Genomic DNA, 16691 nt, shown 5'->3' with positions numbered 1-16691 from the left:
CTCCGGAGCCATGGCAGGAGATCCGGAGCCATGGCCCGGGGCTGCAGAGTGCGCAGATAGGGGCAGGGCACAGAGCGGTAACACCGCCGCTGTGCCCTGCGATTGGCGCGATCGATCTATCGCGATCGCGCCAATCCCGGGGGGGTTTGGGCACATGCCTGGCATTGCCAGGCACTGGTCTAGGATCGAGTACATCGGTACTCGATCCTAGGCTGGGACCTCACTGTTTCAGCCAAATTGATTGGCTGAAACAATGAGAAAGGCTGCGATTGGCTGCTCAGAATTGAGCAGCCAATCACAGCGATCGGGAGGCCGGGGGGGGCGGCGACAGGCCCTAGGATGCCGACACCATCTTCCTGCAGGTAAGATGGCGTCGGAATTTTAATGCGATCACTGCGACTTAAGTCGCAGTGTCGCATTAAAGGGCATGACGTACTATTGCGTCCTTGGGAAGTAGGGCCCACCCCACATGGACGCAATAGTACGTCAGATGGCAGAAAGGGGTTAATGCACCCCATGATCCTGTTTGCCTTGGCAGCTGCTGCCTGGCACTGGCTGCTCCAGGTAAGTTTATCATTAACTAGGATCCCCAAGTCCTTCTCCCTGTCAGATTTACCCAGTGGTTTCCCGTTCAGTGTGTAATGGTGATATTGATTCCCTCTTCCCATGTGTATAACCTTACATTTATCATTGTTAAACCTCATCTGCCACCTTTCAGCCCAAGTTTCCAACTTATCCAGATCCATCTGTAGCAGAATACTATCTTCTCTTGTATTAACTGCTTTACATAGTTTTGTATCATCTGCAAATATCGATATTTTACGATTCTGTATATGATACATAGGTCCATAGGTTATTTCCGGACATGGCATTTCCTCTTCATTGGTATGTGACCTCTTTACAGTACTGTGTGGGTTAAAGGGATAGCCTTTAGTGTCCTTATTTTATGTACGTGTTTGTATATGTGTTTTCAGTGTCTCAATAAAATTTTGTACTTTTTAACTTTGTATTTTGAACGCTCCTTTTTTCTCCTGATTGATCAATGTTTAAAGTAGGTCTTAGGCTACGTTCACATTTGCGTTGTGCGCCGGCGACGCAACGCACATAAAAATGCAAAACGCACACAAAAACGCTGCGTTTTGCGACGCATGTCGTTTTTTGACAAAATTTGGACACAAGAAAAATGCAACTTGTTGCATTTTCTTGGCCCGACGCTTGCGGCAAAAAAAAAAAAACGCATGCGTCGCACAACGCAGCACAAAAAGACGCATGCGTCCCCCATGTTAAATATAGGGGCGCATGACGCATGCGCCGCCCGACGCACACACACATAACGCTAATGTGAACGTAGCCTTAGAAATCATTCTGGATGCCCGAGGTGCACCCAGAAGGAAGTAGGAATATTGCACGTTATGGTCATGCCCACATCTGCACTCATTAGGGAGCAGTTTTGGGCCATATAGAATCAGCCTATGTGTGTGGTGACTAGTAATCCTCTCCTGAATACTGGTATATGTAGATGCATTGTGTACTGTTGAGACAGAAACTTTTCATAGCTCCTTTACTATACACACCCACGTATTTGCTTTTAGCTCAATTTCACCCCATTCATGAACAGGCTACATGGACATTGAAGCCAAAACTTTATTTTTAGAAGTTAGTACAGACGCTGTGGTTTGCCCATAGTGCTCTTAATATAAAGAGCCCGTACATTCTGCCAATTCTTTTTCAGCAAAGATACCAAGAAGTTAATTGCCAGGTGGATATTATAGACCAGCTCTTCTTCAGACATCTTCACATGGCCAACTGCAACAGCCAGACACAGGACCTAAGGACAAGAGACGTTTTTAAATTTTTGAATGAAAATATTAACCTGCGAGCCCATTGATCATGCTGTGTGGGGATTATGTGAACAATTATTTGAAGCACACATTTCAGGACAAAAACAGTTTTGGATGGGAGTGTGGGACAACACTAGGTCAGAAAATTGTGTCACAGCAAATTCCTGCTTTCATTTGAAAAGGGTGAAACATTAACAATTTAAAACTATTTAAGTTAACCTGTCAAAAGAAAACACCATTAAGCCGCAGATGTGGGGATGATCTACAGGTTAATAGTGTTAGGCCATGTGCACAGATTGCAGATTTAGATGTGGATCCACAGCATTTTTGGCCACACAGATTTGCATCAGATCTGCAGTGTAGTGCACAGCCAATGGTAATCTATGGGAAATGGAGATTTGTTGTGCACATGCTGTGGAAAAATCTATGCAAATTTGCAGCGATTTTTCTGCACCATGTCAATTCTTTATGGATCTGCAGCGTTTCTGCACCCATTGACTATTGAATCAGGCACATCCACAGCAAAACTGATAATGTTTTTTTTCCACACCGTAGCCGAATGAAGGGATTACTACTGTCCCATCATCGGCTAGCTGTCACTGTAGCAGGCCTAGCCGGATGGGACTAGTAATACCATCGGATGATGTCAGCCTACATACAAACACAGACACCCGCACATTCACTGCACACAAGTCTCCACCCATACTCTTCCTCCTCCCGATCTGCAACGCTTCTCACACGCAACTCTGCAGACTTGCCTGACTCAATGGTAGTCAATGGGTGCAAATGCAGATCCGCCAAGAGAATTGACATTTTGTGGAAAATGAAACGTTGCAAATCCGCACCTTTTTCTGCGGCATGTGCACACCAATTCTCAATTACCCATTGACTAACATTGTTGGTGCACTACACTGCGGATTTGATGCAATTCAGCAAGTCCAAAAACACATTAACACTCATCCGCACTGTGTGCACAGCCTTAACCTCCCTGTCACAGGTCTCAATCAGCCAAATCAAAATCTGCTTTGCACAGATCAAACATCCCAATACATGCTGGCAAAGGGAGTACCTGGGTTTGCTTTTTATACCAACGCATGCAACAAGGAACATTTAAGTAGATACTGAATTTTAGGATGACTACATCCAATATGTGGTGTAAGAGTTAAAGTCCTTTTTTCTCTAGAAAGACAATCTGCATATTTGTTCTGCTTTGAAGCAGTCATTGGGTGGAAATAAAAGTGACAGCCTGAGCCCGCTGTGGACTACTCACGTAGAACCTAGTTCAGATCTACAGTAACATCCATATGTGCCAAGGCATTTACAGGGGTTCTTCAAGTAGTGGACAACCCTTTTCAGTGATTTCCCCTTGTAAAACACCACCACTTCCTCTGGATGTCAATTACAGCTAAAGTGGGGGGAGACTAAAGGATCATGACAATTGCAGAGAATGACAGGGATCGCATGACCGATGCAGACATCGCTGGAACAACCCCAAGAGTGTGCCATTTTACAAGGGAGAAACAATGATTGAAAAGGGTGTTGTCCAAGTAGTGGACAACCTTTTTACTAAGTCACCACAAAGCTTAATGGTAAGCCCAACCTACCTTTTTCATCTGGAATTTGATGGTGGACTTTACTTCATCGACTTTTGCCACCATGTTTTCATTGTGTGTTAGCAAGGAAGGAAATTTGCCAGCTTTATTCAAACCAGGTCCTAAGATACGAGGAATCTGCTTGATCAATGATTCGGATGCTAAAAATGCATCGTATTTCTTCGCTGTGAAGAAATAAGCGTTATATCCATTAGGTCTGAATGACCCATAACTGTTTTTAACTCAAAAGCTTAATCACCATCAACAAATCTTATTGCCAATAAAAAGTATTATGTAATCACACATACCCAGCTTTTTCACCATTTTTTTGTTCTTATTCAGCTTTTTAAGGGCTTCTATGTCCATGTGGGGCAACTCAACTGCCTTGGCCTCATCACAGTGCTGCTGGTCTCCCAAAACACAAACTGAAAATTTGGGTCTTGGTGTAGACTTTAGCCTGAAGGTACAGAAAGATTGGAGAACTCCTTGTTAAAATCATATGATCACTTTCAAAACTTGTTCAGAAAGGGACAGAAGATTTTACTGGTAGCGATACTTGAACTAGGACTTCACAACTAGAAGCTAGAGGGACACTGTCCCCCACTCTGAGGTGATCATACACCTTCAGCCTGGGACAGCTCATAAAAACACACAGCTTTCAGTTTATCACCTCCATGCTGCTGACACACAGATTACCTCTCTGGACCAGATATCACCACCCTACTAACCAGAATCCCACAATGTCTGTCCGCTATTTCATCCCTTCACTAGATTTCTAAAACTTGTGGACAGAACAATTCATAATCCCTGCCCCCCTCTTCCCCAATCTCACTCAACCACCCTCAAAAGGACCTATCGATTAAAGGAAATGGCTGCTCACTCTCCCCAGTCCCACAAGCTCGTTGCTTCGTGGTTAATATGGACTCAGATCTAGTCTACAAACCACATGTCCAAGCCCTTTCCACATCCTGCCGAATTTAGATAATATTTCCCGAATCCATACATTCTTCAACCAAGAACCTACAAATACCCTAGTCCATGCCCTCATCTCCCACCCTGACTACTGCAACCTCTTGCTTTGTGGACTCCCCTTTAACACTCTCACACCCCTACAATCTATTCTAAACTCTGCTGCCGACTAATCCATCTGTCCCCCCCACCATTTCCCAGCCTCTCCCCTCTTGTCAATCGCTTCACTGGCTCCTTATTACCCAAAGGGTATGTGCACACATTGCGGATCCTCTGCTCATCCACAGCGTTTGAGGTGCAGAAATGCTGCAGAACCACAATTGATTTACAGTACAATGTAAATCAATGAGAAAAAAAAATGCTGTGCACACTTTGCGGAAAATCTGCTGCGGAAACGCTGCGGTTTAAAAGTAGCAGCATGTCACTTCTTTGTGAATCTGCAGAGTTTTTGTACCCATTCCATTATAGAAAACAGGGGTAAAAAAAAACGCAACAAATCCGCAAGAAAAACGCAGCAAAAATGCACAAAAAACACAACAAATCTGCAGGTGTGTTTTCTGCCAGGAGAGGCAGAATCCGCACCAGAAATTCCTAACCTAATCCACGTGTGCACATAGCCAAAGACTCCAGATCAAAACCCTAACCATGACATACAAAGCCATCCACAACATGTGCCCTCCTTACATCTGTGACCTCGTCTCCCAGTACTTACCTGCACGCAAACTCCGATCCTCACAAGATCTCCTTCTCTACTCCCCTCGTCTCCTCTTCCCACAATCGCATACAAGATTTCTCGTGTGCATCACCCCTACTCTGGAACCCTCTACCCCAACATATCAGACTCTCGCCTACCATCGAATCCTTCAAAAAGAACCTGAACACCTACCTACTTCAGACAAGCCTACAACCTGCAGTAACCACTGATCCACCAAACCGCTGCATGACCAGCTCTACCCTCACCTACTGTATCCTCACCTATTCCCTGTAGACTGAGCCCTCGCGTGCAGGGTCCTCTCTCCTGTACCCGTCATGACCTGTATTAAGATTGCTGTACTTTTTTTTATTATGTATACCCCTCACATTTAAAGCACCATGGAATGAATAGTGCTATATATAATAATCATAGCTTTTTTGAATGGCAATAGCACTCCTGTCGTTTTCAAACATTACAGTGCCATTAACATGTGCTGCTGATGCTACTATGGAAGATAACCTTTCAATAGCATTTAAGAGTACAGTGGCAATGAAGCTGACGGATTATGCACAAGTGCACCCCAGCTATTCTAAGTCAGCTTCAGTGTAGTGCTTAGAAGCTCTACTCGAGGTAGAATCAGGTTTAAAAGACAAGGAAACCATTCTCTGTACTCTAGCATGTACATAAAGTTTATGGGTAGAATGGCATTAGAAAAAAAAAAAAAAAACACCACAAGAAGTTACATCTAGGTACAAACCTTGCATAATACCAAAGTATTATTCGGTGTGTGTTCGATGACCGAATCACACCTTCCCTCATATTTTAAGACCCAGGGTGAGGGTCCGTCCAGCCAGCCTTTTGATCAAGGAAACTGAACTACCCATGTTTGCCGGAATGATTCCTCTCAAAAAGGATTAAGAGGAGGTATATGAAAGGCAAAATCTGGGTGAGAATAGGCGTGTCCAAACCTGACTGTTCCAGAGAAACGCTTGTCTTTCTGAGGGTCGTAGTTTTTAAGGCTGATCTGAAGCTCCACAGTCTGCAGAAACCTGAAAGTGAAGACCATAATGCTGGCATGAGCAATGCAGCTATTGCACACAATACTGTGACAGCATGTTAATCATGACAAAACCAATTCCGAACAGTGCACTGACATCTTTAGCATTTAAAATAATGTAGTTTCAAGAGAAATAAGTGTACACTCCTTATAACAGCCCCTTATGATACAGGACAAAGTAAAATCAGAGTTCCTGAAGAATGACAGTCTTAAAAAGTTCAAAACCATCTCCTTCACTGCTTTTCTTATGGTCTGTGTTTAACATGAGGTTGTTTATCTTGCATTAGCAATGCCTGCTCTAATTGCTTAATTATTCAATGAGGCCAAATGGTACTAGACCCTAGCAGAGACTTCCTATATATTAAAGGGAACCCGTCACCCCCAAAATGGATAATGAGCTAAGCCCACCAGCATCAGGGGCGTATCTACAGTATTCTGTAATGCTGTAGATAAGCCCCCAACGTATCCTGAAAGATGAGAAAAAGAGGTTATGTTATACTCACCCAAGGGTCCAATGGGCGTCGCGGTCTGGGGCCTCCCATCTTCATAGGATGACATCCTCTTGTCTTCACGCTCCGGCGCAGGCGTTCTTTGTCTGCCCTGTTGAGGGCAGAGCAAAGTACAGCAGTGCACCGGGCCTCTCTGACCTTTCCCGGCACCCGCGCACTACAGTACTTGCCTGCGCCGGAGCTGCGACGTGAAGACAAGAGGACATCATCATCATCGTAAAAAGATGGGAGGCCCCGGACCAGACCGCAACACCCATCGGACCACAGCGGGACCGCCCCTGGGTGACTATATTCTAACCTCATCTTTCAGGTTACATCGGGGGCCATCTACAGCATTCCAGAATGCTGTAGATAAGCCCCTGATGCCAGTGGGCTTAGTTCAACTTCCATTTTGGGGGTGACAGGTTCCCTTTAAGATCAGGCTAGGGAGAGCACATGTGCAATACTCTAAGCATATTCTGCAGTTATGAAGTTGGACAGGGCAGGAGGCAGGTAAGCTGCACCAGACATTCTAACAAACATGCTTCTTGGTCAGTTGTATTGCATACTGCTCATCAGCACCTCCCTTCTCCCATATATAACTGAGGCTCTACTAACTTTTATCACCCACTCAAAACGTTCATAAAAATCACTGATCTACTCTTGTCCTAGGTGCTGGCGACATCACCTCCGGGGCCGCTTTCCACGTGAGTGAGTGTATATCCCTCTACCAGCTGTATATAGATACCCTGCTAATCAATATTTGGTGCATGCCCTCTCCCATCTCTTAATTGTGCCCTCTGGAATGCAGGGTCAGCATGTAACAAGCGAACTGACATTCATGACTTTCCAGTTCCCTTAACCTTCTGTCTTACAAAACCTAGATGCATAAGTGACACTAGCGCTACTGCTGTGTTTTCGTACGGTGGGCTTAAATTTTCCCATTCCGCCAGACCCAACAGACCAGGTGGAGGTGTTTGTCTGCTTGTTTCATCACAATATGCTTTCCAGGTTATCTCCCTGTACCCTCACTTATGTTTTCTTTCTTTGAAGTCCACACCGTTAAGGGTATGTGCACACGTTGTGGATTTTGCTGCGGATCCGCAACGTTTCTGCAGCTGCGGATCCGCAACGTTTCTGCAGCTGCGGATCCGCAACGTTTCTGCAGCTGCGGATCCGCAACGTTTCTGCAGCTGCGGATCCGCAACGTTTCTGCAGCTGCGGATCCGCAACGTTTCTGCAGCTGCGGATCCGCAACGTTTCTGCAGCTGCGGATCCGCAACGTTTCTGCAGCTGCGGATCCGCAACGTTTCTGCAGCTGCGGATCCGCAACGTTTCTGCAGCTGCGGATCCGCAACGTTTCTGCAGCTGCGGATCCGCAACGTTTCTGCAGCTGCGGATCCGCAACGTTTCTGCAGCTGCGGATCCGCAACGTTTCTGCAGCTGCGGATCCGCAACGTTTCTGCAGCTGCGGATCCGCAACGTTTCTGCAGCTGCGGATCCGCAACGTTTCTGCAGCTGCGGATCCGCAACGTTTCTGCAGCTGCGGATCCGCAACGTTTCTGCAGCTGCGGATCCGCAACGTTTCTGCAGCTGCGGATCCGCAACGTTTCTGCAGCTGCGGATCCGCAACGTTTCTGCAGCTGCGGATCCGCAACGTTTCTGCAGCTGCGGATCCGCAACGTTTCTGCAGCTGCGGATCCGCAACGTTTCTGCAGCTGCGGATCCGCAACGTTTCTGCAGCTGCGGATCCGCAACGTTTCTGCAGCTGCGGATCCGCAACGTTTCTGCAGCTGCGGATCCGCAACGTTTCTGCAGCTGCGGATCCGCAACGTTTCTGCAGCTGCGGATCCGCAACGTTTCTGCAGCTGCGGATCCGCAACGTTTCTGCAGCTGCGGATCCGCAACGTTTCTGCAGCTGCGGATCCGCAACGTTTCTGCAGCTGCGGATCCGCAACGTTTCTGCAGCTGCGGATCCGCAACGTTTCTGCAGCTGCGGATCCGCAACGTTTCTGCAGCTGCGGATCCGCAACGTTTCTGCAGCTGCGGATCCGCAACGTTTCTGCAGCTGCGGATCCGCAACGTTTCTGCAGCTGCGGATCCGCAACGTTTCTGCAGCTGCGGATCCGCAACGTTTCTGCAGCTGCGGATCCGCAACGTTTCTGCAGCTGCGGATCCGCAACGTTTCTGCAGCTGCGGATCCGCAACGTTTCTGCAGCTGCGGATCCGCAACGTTTCTGCAGCTGCGGATCCGCAACGTTTCTGCAGCTGCGGATCCGCAACGTTTCTGCAGCTGCGGATCCGCAACGTTTCTGCAGCTGCGGATCCGCAACGTTTCTGCAGCTGCGGATCCGCAACGTTTCTGCAGCTGCGGATCCGCAACGTTTCTGCAGCTGCGGATCCGCAACGTTTCTGCAGCTGCGGATCCGCAACGTTTCTGCAGCTGCGGATCCGCAACGTTTCTGCAGCTGCGGATCCGCAACGGTTCTGCAGCTGCGGATCCGCAACGGTTCTGCAGCTGCGGATCCGCAACGGTTCTGCAGCTGCGGATCCGCAACGTTTCTGCAGCTGCGGATCCGCAACGTTTCTGCAGCTGCGGATCCGCAACGTTTCTGCAGCTGCGGATCCGCAACGTTTCTGCAGCTGCGGATCCGCAACGTTTCTGCAGCTGCGGATCCGCAACGTTTCTGCAGCTGCGGATCCGCAACGTTTCTGCAGCTGCGGATCCGCAGCAGTTTCCCCATGAGTTTACAGTACAATGTAAACTTATGGGAAACAAACGCTGTGCACATGCTGCGGAAAAAACCGTGCGGAAACGCAGCGGTTTACAATCCGCAGCATGTCAATTTTTTGTGCGGAATCCGCAGCGGTTTTACATCTGCTCCAATAGAAAACTGCAGATGTAAAACCACAGCGGAATCTGCAGTAGAAACCGCAATAAATCCGCAGTAAAAACCGCAGCGGTTTTGCACTGCGGTTTTTCAAAATCCACTGCGGAAAAATCCAGTCCTCCAGGATACGTGTGCACATACCCTTAGACTTTACAAACCCTTCTCCCTGCTTGTGCCATTTTGTGTATCACCCTCCAAGTTCCTCTCATCAGTTCTTAGAGCACTTTGCCACCTGGCTTCCTCTCTATCCTGTAACATGCACACTCATCATATGGAAACTTTAATATCCCCATCGATGATCCCCTCTCCCGATATGCCTCCAATTACTTTAACCTCCTCATTCAGCCTCTCGCAGGTTACAACTCTCCTACGCATGAAGATGGGACTGCTCTGGACTTCGTGCACTGAGCAGAGCCAGGAGAAGACAATTTTACCAACTCCCCTCCCCCACTCTGACGACAACCCTTTCTGTCAAGAACTGTCCCCTCACCCGCGACACCCCCACTTATTGGAATAGACATGCCATCATCACCCAGCAAGTTATTACTATCTACACTCCTCTTTAGCTCCCATCTCTTCCCACTCCTCTTGGTCCAAAATCTGGTAAAAAAAAATTGCCCTTACTAAAGTCTCTAACGATCTATTAACAGCTAAATTTAATGATCAAAGCTCCTCGCTATGGTCCGCTCTATCGGCCACAAGGACACTTTCTCCTGGTGTACTCCTACATCTGACCGCTCCTTCACTATCTTTTGCCGGCTCTTAAATTCCCTTATATCTATACATATACTGCCCATATTGGACAAAATCAACAGCTTTAGGTTCCAGTATCAGCTCTATGCTGAACCTCAATTATACCCTTCACGTGACATCAACCCTTACCCCAATACAAAATATTAAGGATTGTTTGTCCGCTTATCTCCAATATAGTGTTCTGCCTCAATCTGAAACTGAATCTCTCCAAAACTGAACTTCGCGTTTTCTCCTACTAACCTTACTCTACCTGACATTTATCTATATCCCACTTCAGGTTTTTTTTTTATTGGGTAAATATTCATATTCTGAAATATCAGAATTTTACAGACCAGGATAGCACGTGTAGTTTTTAATTATTAAAAGGGGTTGTGCCACAAACAAGATAATATTTTAAACCACACATCTTGGAATAAAAACTCCACAATGAGGTTTTTAAAATGTTCCTGAGCGGAGAGAAATGTGCACCTGCTGTATACTGTGTAGTGGCTTTGTCTGACCATGCAGGTACATGGTCTGATCCTACCAAATCTCCTGGACAGGAGGGGGAAACCACATTCAGTAAGAAGTATTAACCCTTCAGGTCCTTCACAAGCACTAAAGCAATGTGGAAGGAAAAAATGCAGTAAATGCAAGGATAGTTTCTCCTTGGGGAGATTGACATGCTAAGCATGTCGAGATGAGCAGACTTAAAGCTGCAATGCACCTCTGGGAAATTTGTTAGCCATTTGTTAGTGTTCGGAGATTTCATCGCCGCAGCTGAATGATTTACAGCTACTAGCCAGCCTGAGTACATGTGGGGGTTGCCTGGTTGCTAGGGAATCCCCACATGTATTCAAGCTGTCTATCAGCTGTAAATCATTCAGCTGTGGCGATGAAAACTAAATCTCCGAGCACTTACAAATACTCCGAGCACTTACAAATACTCAGATCACTAAAGTGTGCTCAGGAAACCCGAGCAACGAGTATTCTCGATCACTAGTAATAACGGCAATCGCAACACTGGGGTTGGTAAAAACTGACAAGAATCATGTTCTCTGGGGTCTCAGCTACCCCTGGTAGCAGAGTGGAGAAATTCCAACGCTTGGGGGGATATACTTATTTTTCAGTGCTGTTAAAAAGCGGCACTGAGGCACAAGTACCCTTAAACTGCCGCTGTTAAGAAAGTGTTAATTGAAACATCTAAAAAACGAATAGTTAAAAGGTTTCATTTTACCATGTTTTAATCTTTTTCCTCCACACATGAATACTTACTTTCTTTTCTTCCGCTTTGCTCCAACCAGTACTTCCTTCACTGCTTCATACAGCGTATCACGAGAAACTTTACTACCACTGTAAAAAAAAAAAAATAGCAAAAAACTGAACATTAGTTTTCTTATTTTATATATCTACATTACTAATACTCACAGCTGTCCTAGTCTTTAAAGCACTGATGTCTCATTGCCTCACTGCAGCCAGTGAGCTAAGCAAATCATGCAGTCTACATTACTGTCAGATGTCAGCCCTGCAGACAAACCAATGGCTGGGACGAAGTACAGGCAGAAGTGGCGTTATGTATACCCAATACTTCTATCTCTACCAGTTGGATAACAGCAGTCTTATTCCAATAGCACCCGCGCTACTCCTGTGTACTGTTAGCCATGTAAGCCTGCTGTTGCTGCATGTTTTGTGGTGCTCCCCAAGTAACTGATGTGCCTGACGAATGCATTTAGCTTTGTGGCAAGTGATTGATGGTGCACGCACACCACCAGTGAGCACTAACAATACGTTACAAGTGATTTATCCTTCTGCTATAGTAGAAACAGCCAGTCAACAGCAATAAGCTGGTTCTGTTCTAGACATTAATGCTGCCTAGTCTTAGACCACACATGCTGTTACTACTGTAGCACTGGCTCGAAAAGCAGCAGGACGAGTTGTACTTTTGAATGTCATCATTGGATATACCATGTCGTGCACTAGAAAACGGGAGAACAATTCCAAGTGCAGTAAAATTGCAAAAAAAGTGCAATTCCACACTTGTTTTTTTGTTTGGCTTTTTTGCTCGGGTCACTAAATGCTAAAACCGACCTGTCATTTTGATTCTCCAGGTCATTACGAGTTCATAGACACCAAACTTGTCTAGGTTATATCTAAGTGGTGACTTTTGCCATGCTTCAATAGCCTCCATGGGAGGCTAGAAGCTGGCAAGCTTGATAGTCTCTGCTACATTGGAACAATGGTCATATCGCCCCTATGTAGAATTGCTGCATTGCTATGAGCGCCAACCACAGAGTGGCGCTCACAGCAATCCGGCACCAACAACCATAGTGGTTTTCAGGAAACCTCTGGTTGTTATGCCAATGCACTGATGACCCCCGATCATGTGACAGGGGTCAGAGATGTACACATTTCCAGCCCCATGGCTGGAAGCGCTTGTTAAGTGCTGCCGTCAACGTTTGACAGCGGCATTTAACTACTTAATAGCAGCTGGTGAATCACGATTCCACCAGCCGCTATTGCGGACACATGTCAGCTGTACAAAACAGCTGACATGCCCCAGCTTTGATGCGGGCTCACATCAAAGCAGGGGATCTGCCATAGGACGTACTATTTCGTCAGATGGCAGAAAGGGGTTAAGAGGCAAAATGTCACTTTACGGTATAAATTCAAGAGCTTTTTTCCTCAAAAAGTTCAGATCCACATGAAAAACAGTTGCAGCATGCTTGTGTGGTCCGATTCCTAGACCTGCTGTGGCAGGACACGCGCGGGACTGTCGGGGCCCCCCTCCCCCGTGCTGTGGCAGGACACGCGCGGGACTGTCGGGGGCCCCCCTCCCCCGTGCTGTGGCAGGACACGCGCGGGACTGTCGGCCCCCCCACGCGCGGGACTGTCGGGCCCCCCTCCCCCGTGCTGTGGCAGGACACGCGCGGGACTGTCGGGGGCCCCCCTCCCCCGTGCTGTGGCAGGACACGCGCGGGACTGTCGGCCCCCCCCCCCCCCCACGCGCGGGACTGTCGGGGGCCCCCTCCCCCGTGCTGTGGCGGGACACGCGCGGGACTGTCGGGGGCCCCCCTCCCCCGTGCTGTGGCAGGACACGCGAGGGACTGTCGGGGGCCCCCCTCCCCCGTGCTGTGGCAGGACACGCGAGGGACTGTCGGGGGCCCCCCTCCCCCGTGCTGTGGCAGGACACGCGAGGGACTGTCGGGGGCCCCCCTCCCCCGTGCTGTGGCAGGACACGCGCGGGACTGTCGGCCCCCCCCCCCCCCACGCGCGGGACTGTCGGGGGCCCCCTCCCCCGTGCTGTGGCGGGACACGCGCGGGACTGTCGGGGGCCCCCCTCCCCCGTGCTGTGGCAGGACACGCGAGGGACTGTCGGGGGCCCCCCTCCCCCGTGCTGTGGCAGGACACGCGAGGGACTGTCGGGGGCCCCCCTCCCCCGTGCTGTGGCAGGACACGCGCGGGACTGTCGGCCCCCCCCCCCCCCACGCGCGGGACTGTCGGGGGCCCCCTCCCCCGTGCTGTGGCGGGACACGCGCGGGACTGTCGGGGGCCCCCCTCCCCCGTGCTGTGGCAGGACACGCGAGGGACTGTCGGGGGCCCCCCTCCCCCGTGCTGTGGCAGGACACGCGAGGGACTGTCGGGGGCCCCCCTCCCCCGTGCTGTGGCAGGACACGCGAGGGACTGTCGGGGGCCCCCCTCCCCCGTGCTGTGGCAGGACACGCGCGGGACTGTCGGGGGCCCCCCTCCCCCGTGCTGTGGCAGGACACGCGCGGGACTGTCGCCTCACACTAACCACAGACACTGCACTCACCGCAAACTATAACGTTATGTCGACAGACAGACGGCCCTCACCGGCGGCTCTCATTGCCTTACGGCAGACAAGTGAGGGCGAGAACGCACAGTTGGGACAGACACGGCCTCAGTATCGGCAGCCATGGCTGACGGCGGCCTGCCCATGTACGCACAGGCCTCCATCCTCCGAGCTTACAAGCCGCCGCTTCTTCCCTCACAGCACGAAGCTCAGCAGATCCGCAGCCCTCCCTCCACTACACACAGACGTTATAGGAGTAACGGCGGCACAGAACCCGCAGACACCGGCCGATCCCACTCCGCCGCGCTTACCTCATGGTGCGTACAGGGAAGACTCAGCCACGAGAAAGGGCGTCTCCAGCCGCGCTCGCGCTTAAGAAGCATATAATCTCGCGAGACTTGTACAGGTCCGCCATGTCTGTGTGGAACACTCCGAGATTACACTGCTTCCCTCCCGTGATCGTTCAATTCATAACTAAGAAAAATTACTTGAGGTGCAATTTTCCAAAACATCTGGGACTTCTATATATTAAATGTTGGGGTGCATATGATGCTTTGATTACTTCTTAATGATTTTTTTTTGTGGCACTGTGACCAAAAGCCCAAAATTCTGGCATTAATTTTTTTTTTGTTTTAGAGTTTTTGCAGATCATGGTAATTTTAAAATTAAATGGATTGTTCTTCTGTGGAAACGTTTATATTAAAAAAAATAATTAAAAAAAACGCACTTCTTTAGTAGGACTCTCACACGTCAATATCTCCGGAACCTACTGGAAACAGGGACACACGCGTACTGGAGACGGCGACACACGCGTACTGGAGACGGCGACACACGCGTACTGGAGACGGCGACACACGCGTACTGGAGACGGCGACACACGCGTACTGGAGACGGCGACACACGCGTACCGGAGACAGGGACACACGTACTGGAGACGGCGACACACGCGTACCGGAGACAGTGACACACGCGTACCGGAGACGGCGACACACGCGGACCGGAGACGGCGACACACGCGTACTGGAGACGGCGACACACGCGTACTGGAGACGGCGACACACGCGTACTGGAGACGGCGACACACGCGTACTGGAGACGGCGACACACGCGTACTGGAGACGGCGACACACGCGTACCGGAGACAGGGACACACGCGTACCGGAGACGGCGACACACGTACTGGAGACGGCGACACACGCGTACCGGAGACAGTGACACACGTGGACCGGAGACGGCGACACACGCGGACCGGAGACGGCGACACACGCGGACCGGAGACGGCGACACACGCGTACTGGAGACGGCGACACACGCGGACCGGAGACGGCGACACACGCGGACCGGAGACGGCGACACGCGGACCGGAGACGGTGACACACGTACTGGAGACAGTGACACACACGTACTGGAGACGGCGACACACGTACTGGAGACGGCGACACACACGTACTGGAGACGGCGACACACGTACTGGAGACAGTGACACACACGTACTGGAGACGGCGACACACGTACTGGAGACGGCGACACACACGTACTGGAGACGGTGACACACGTACTGGAGACAGTGACACACACGTACTGGAGACGGCGACACACGTACTGGAGACGGCGACACACGCGGACCGGAGACGGTGACACACGTACTGGAGACGGTGACACACACGGACTGGAGACGGCGACACACACGGACTGGAGACGGCGACACACACGGACTGGAGACGGCGACACACACGGACTGGAGACGGCGACACACACGGACTGGAGACGGCGACACACACGGACTGGAGACGGCGACACACACGGACTGGAGACGGCGACACACACGGACTGGAGACGGCGACACACACGGACTGGAGACAGTAACACAATCCACATTACCTGAAAATCAATGGAATGACCATGATATGTGGTATACCCAGAAAAAAAAACTCCTACTGAACGTAAAAACGCAATACGAACTGGAGTGTTACGCCCACTGACCTTTTTTTTTTTTCTTTCCTTATGCGAACCTCACATTGCTTAATAAAATGGTCAGCCTTACCAGAATACAAGCATAGCCTCTTCTCCCTCTCCTGGGAACGAGAGGACATCGCCCCAAGTTGCATCGGTTCCCCGCTGTCGACGGGGCTATCCTGATAGACTGGGTCCAGCATTATAAGAGTCTTCTCTTCACTCAGCCTGTCTCTTAATCTTCTATCCACATGGATAGCTAACTGCATAGCAGTTTCCAAAGTATCAGGTGCAGGATATGCAATGAGCAAATCTTTAACTCTTTCACTCAAACCTGCTAAAAACTGACTCTTGAGCGCTGGGTCATTCCACCTGTTCTCTGCGGACCATCGTCTGAACAGGGTGCAATAACTCTCAGCATCAACAGAACCCTGTTAAAGCCATCTGAGCTATGCCTCAGCTGATGTGACCCGATCAGGATCATAACAACTCCATAGCAGAAAAAATGCTTCTACTGATGTCAAATAAGGATCTTCAGGATGTAATGAAAACGTCCAGATTTGGGGTTCACCTCGCAATAAAGACATAATAATCACCACAAGCTATAATTCACTCCCTGAAGATCTGGGTAAACATGCATTATTAAACGTAAAAAATTCCTGC

At 49.4% G+C, this 16691-nt stretch overlaps 1 protein-coding gene across 3 annotated transcripts; it reads right to left on the bottom strand.

Annotated features, from left to right (window-relative positions):
• Window positions 1-1626: 1626 nt before the first annotated feature.
• RPL10A (ribosomal protein L10a) lies at window positions 1627-14466 on the bottom strand. 3 transcript variants are annotated; one of them, XM_069759137.1, is made up of 6 exons: window positions 14387-14466; window positions 11540-11617; window positions 6065-6145; window positions 3742-3890; window positions 3446-3618; window positions 1627-1828 (listed from the first exon to the last, which is right to left on the bottom strand). In XM_069759137.1, exons 1-6 carry the CDS (start codon window positions 14389-14391, stop codon window positions 1658-1660), a joined length of 657 nt encoding a protein of 218 aa, XP_069615238.1. In that variant the 5' UTR covers window positions 14392-14466; the 3' UTR covers window positions 1627-1657. The 3 variants fall into 3 exon arrangements, with proteins under 3 accessions (XP_069615238.1, XP_069615241.1, XP_069615240.1); XM_069759140.1 differs by having other exon boundaries at window positions 5854-6145; window positions 14387-14424; XM_069759139.1 differs by lacking the exon at window positions 14387-14466 and adding an exon at window positions 14076-14295 and having other exon boundaries at window positions 5854-6145.
• Between the last annotated feature and the right edge of the window lie 2225 nt (window positions 14467-16691).

This window comes from Ranitomeya imitator, chromosome 3 (assembly GCF_032444005.1).
Source record: "Ranitomeya imitator isolate aRanImi1 chromosome 3, aRanImi1.pri, whole genome shotgun sequence".
NCBI classification, from domain to species: Eukaryota; Metazoa; Chordata; class Amphibia; order Anura; family Dendrobatidae; genus Ranitomeya; species Ranitomeya imitator.
The sequence above is the reverse complement of the archived record's forward strand: the minus strand, read 5'-3'. Positions and strand labels throughout refer to the sequence as shown.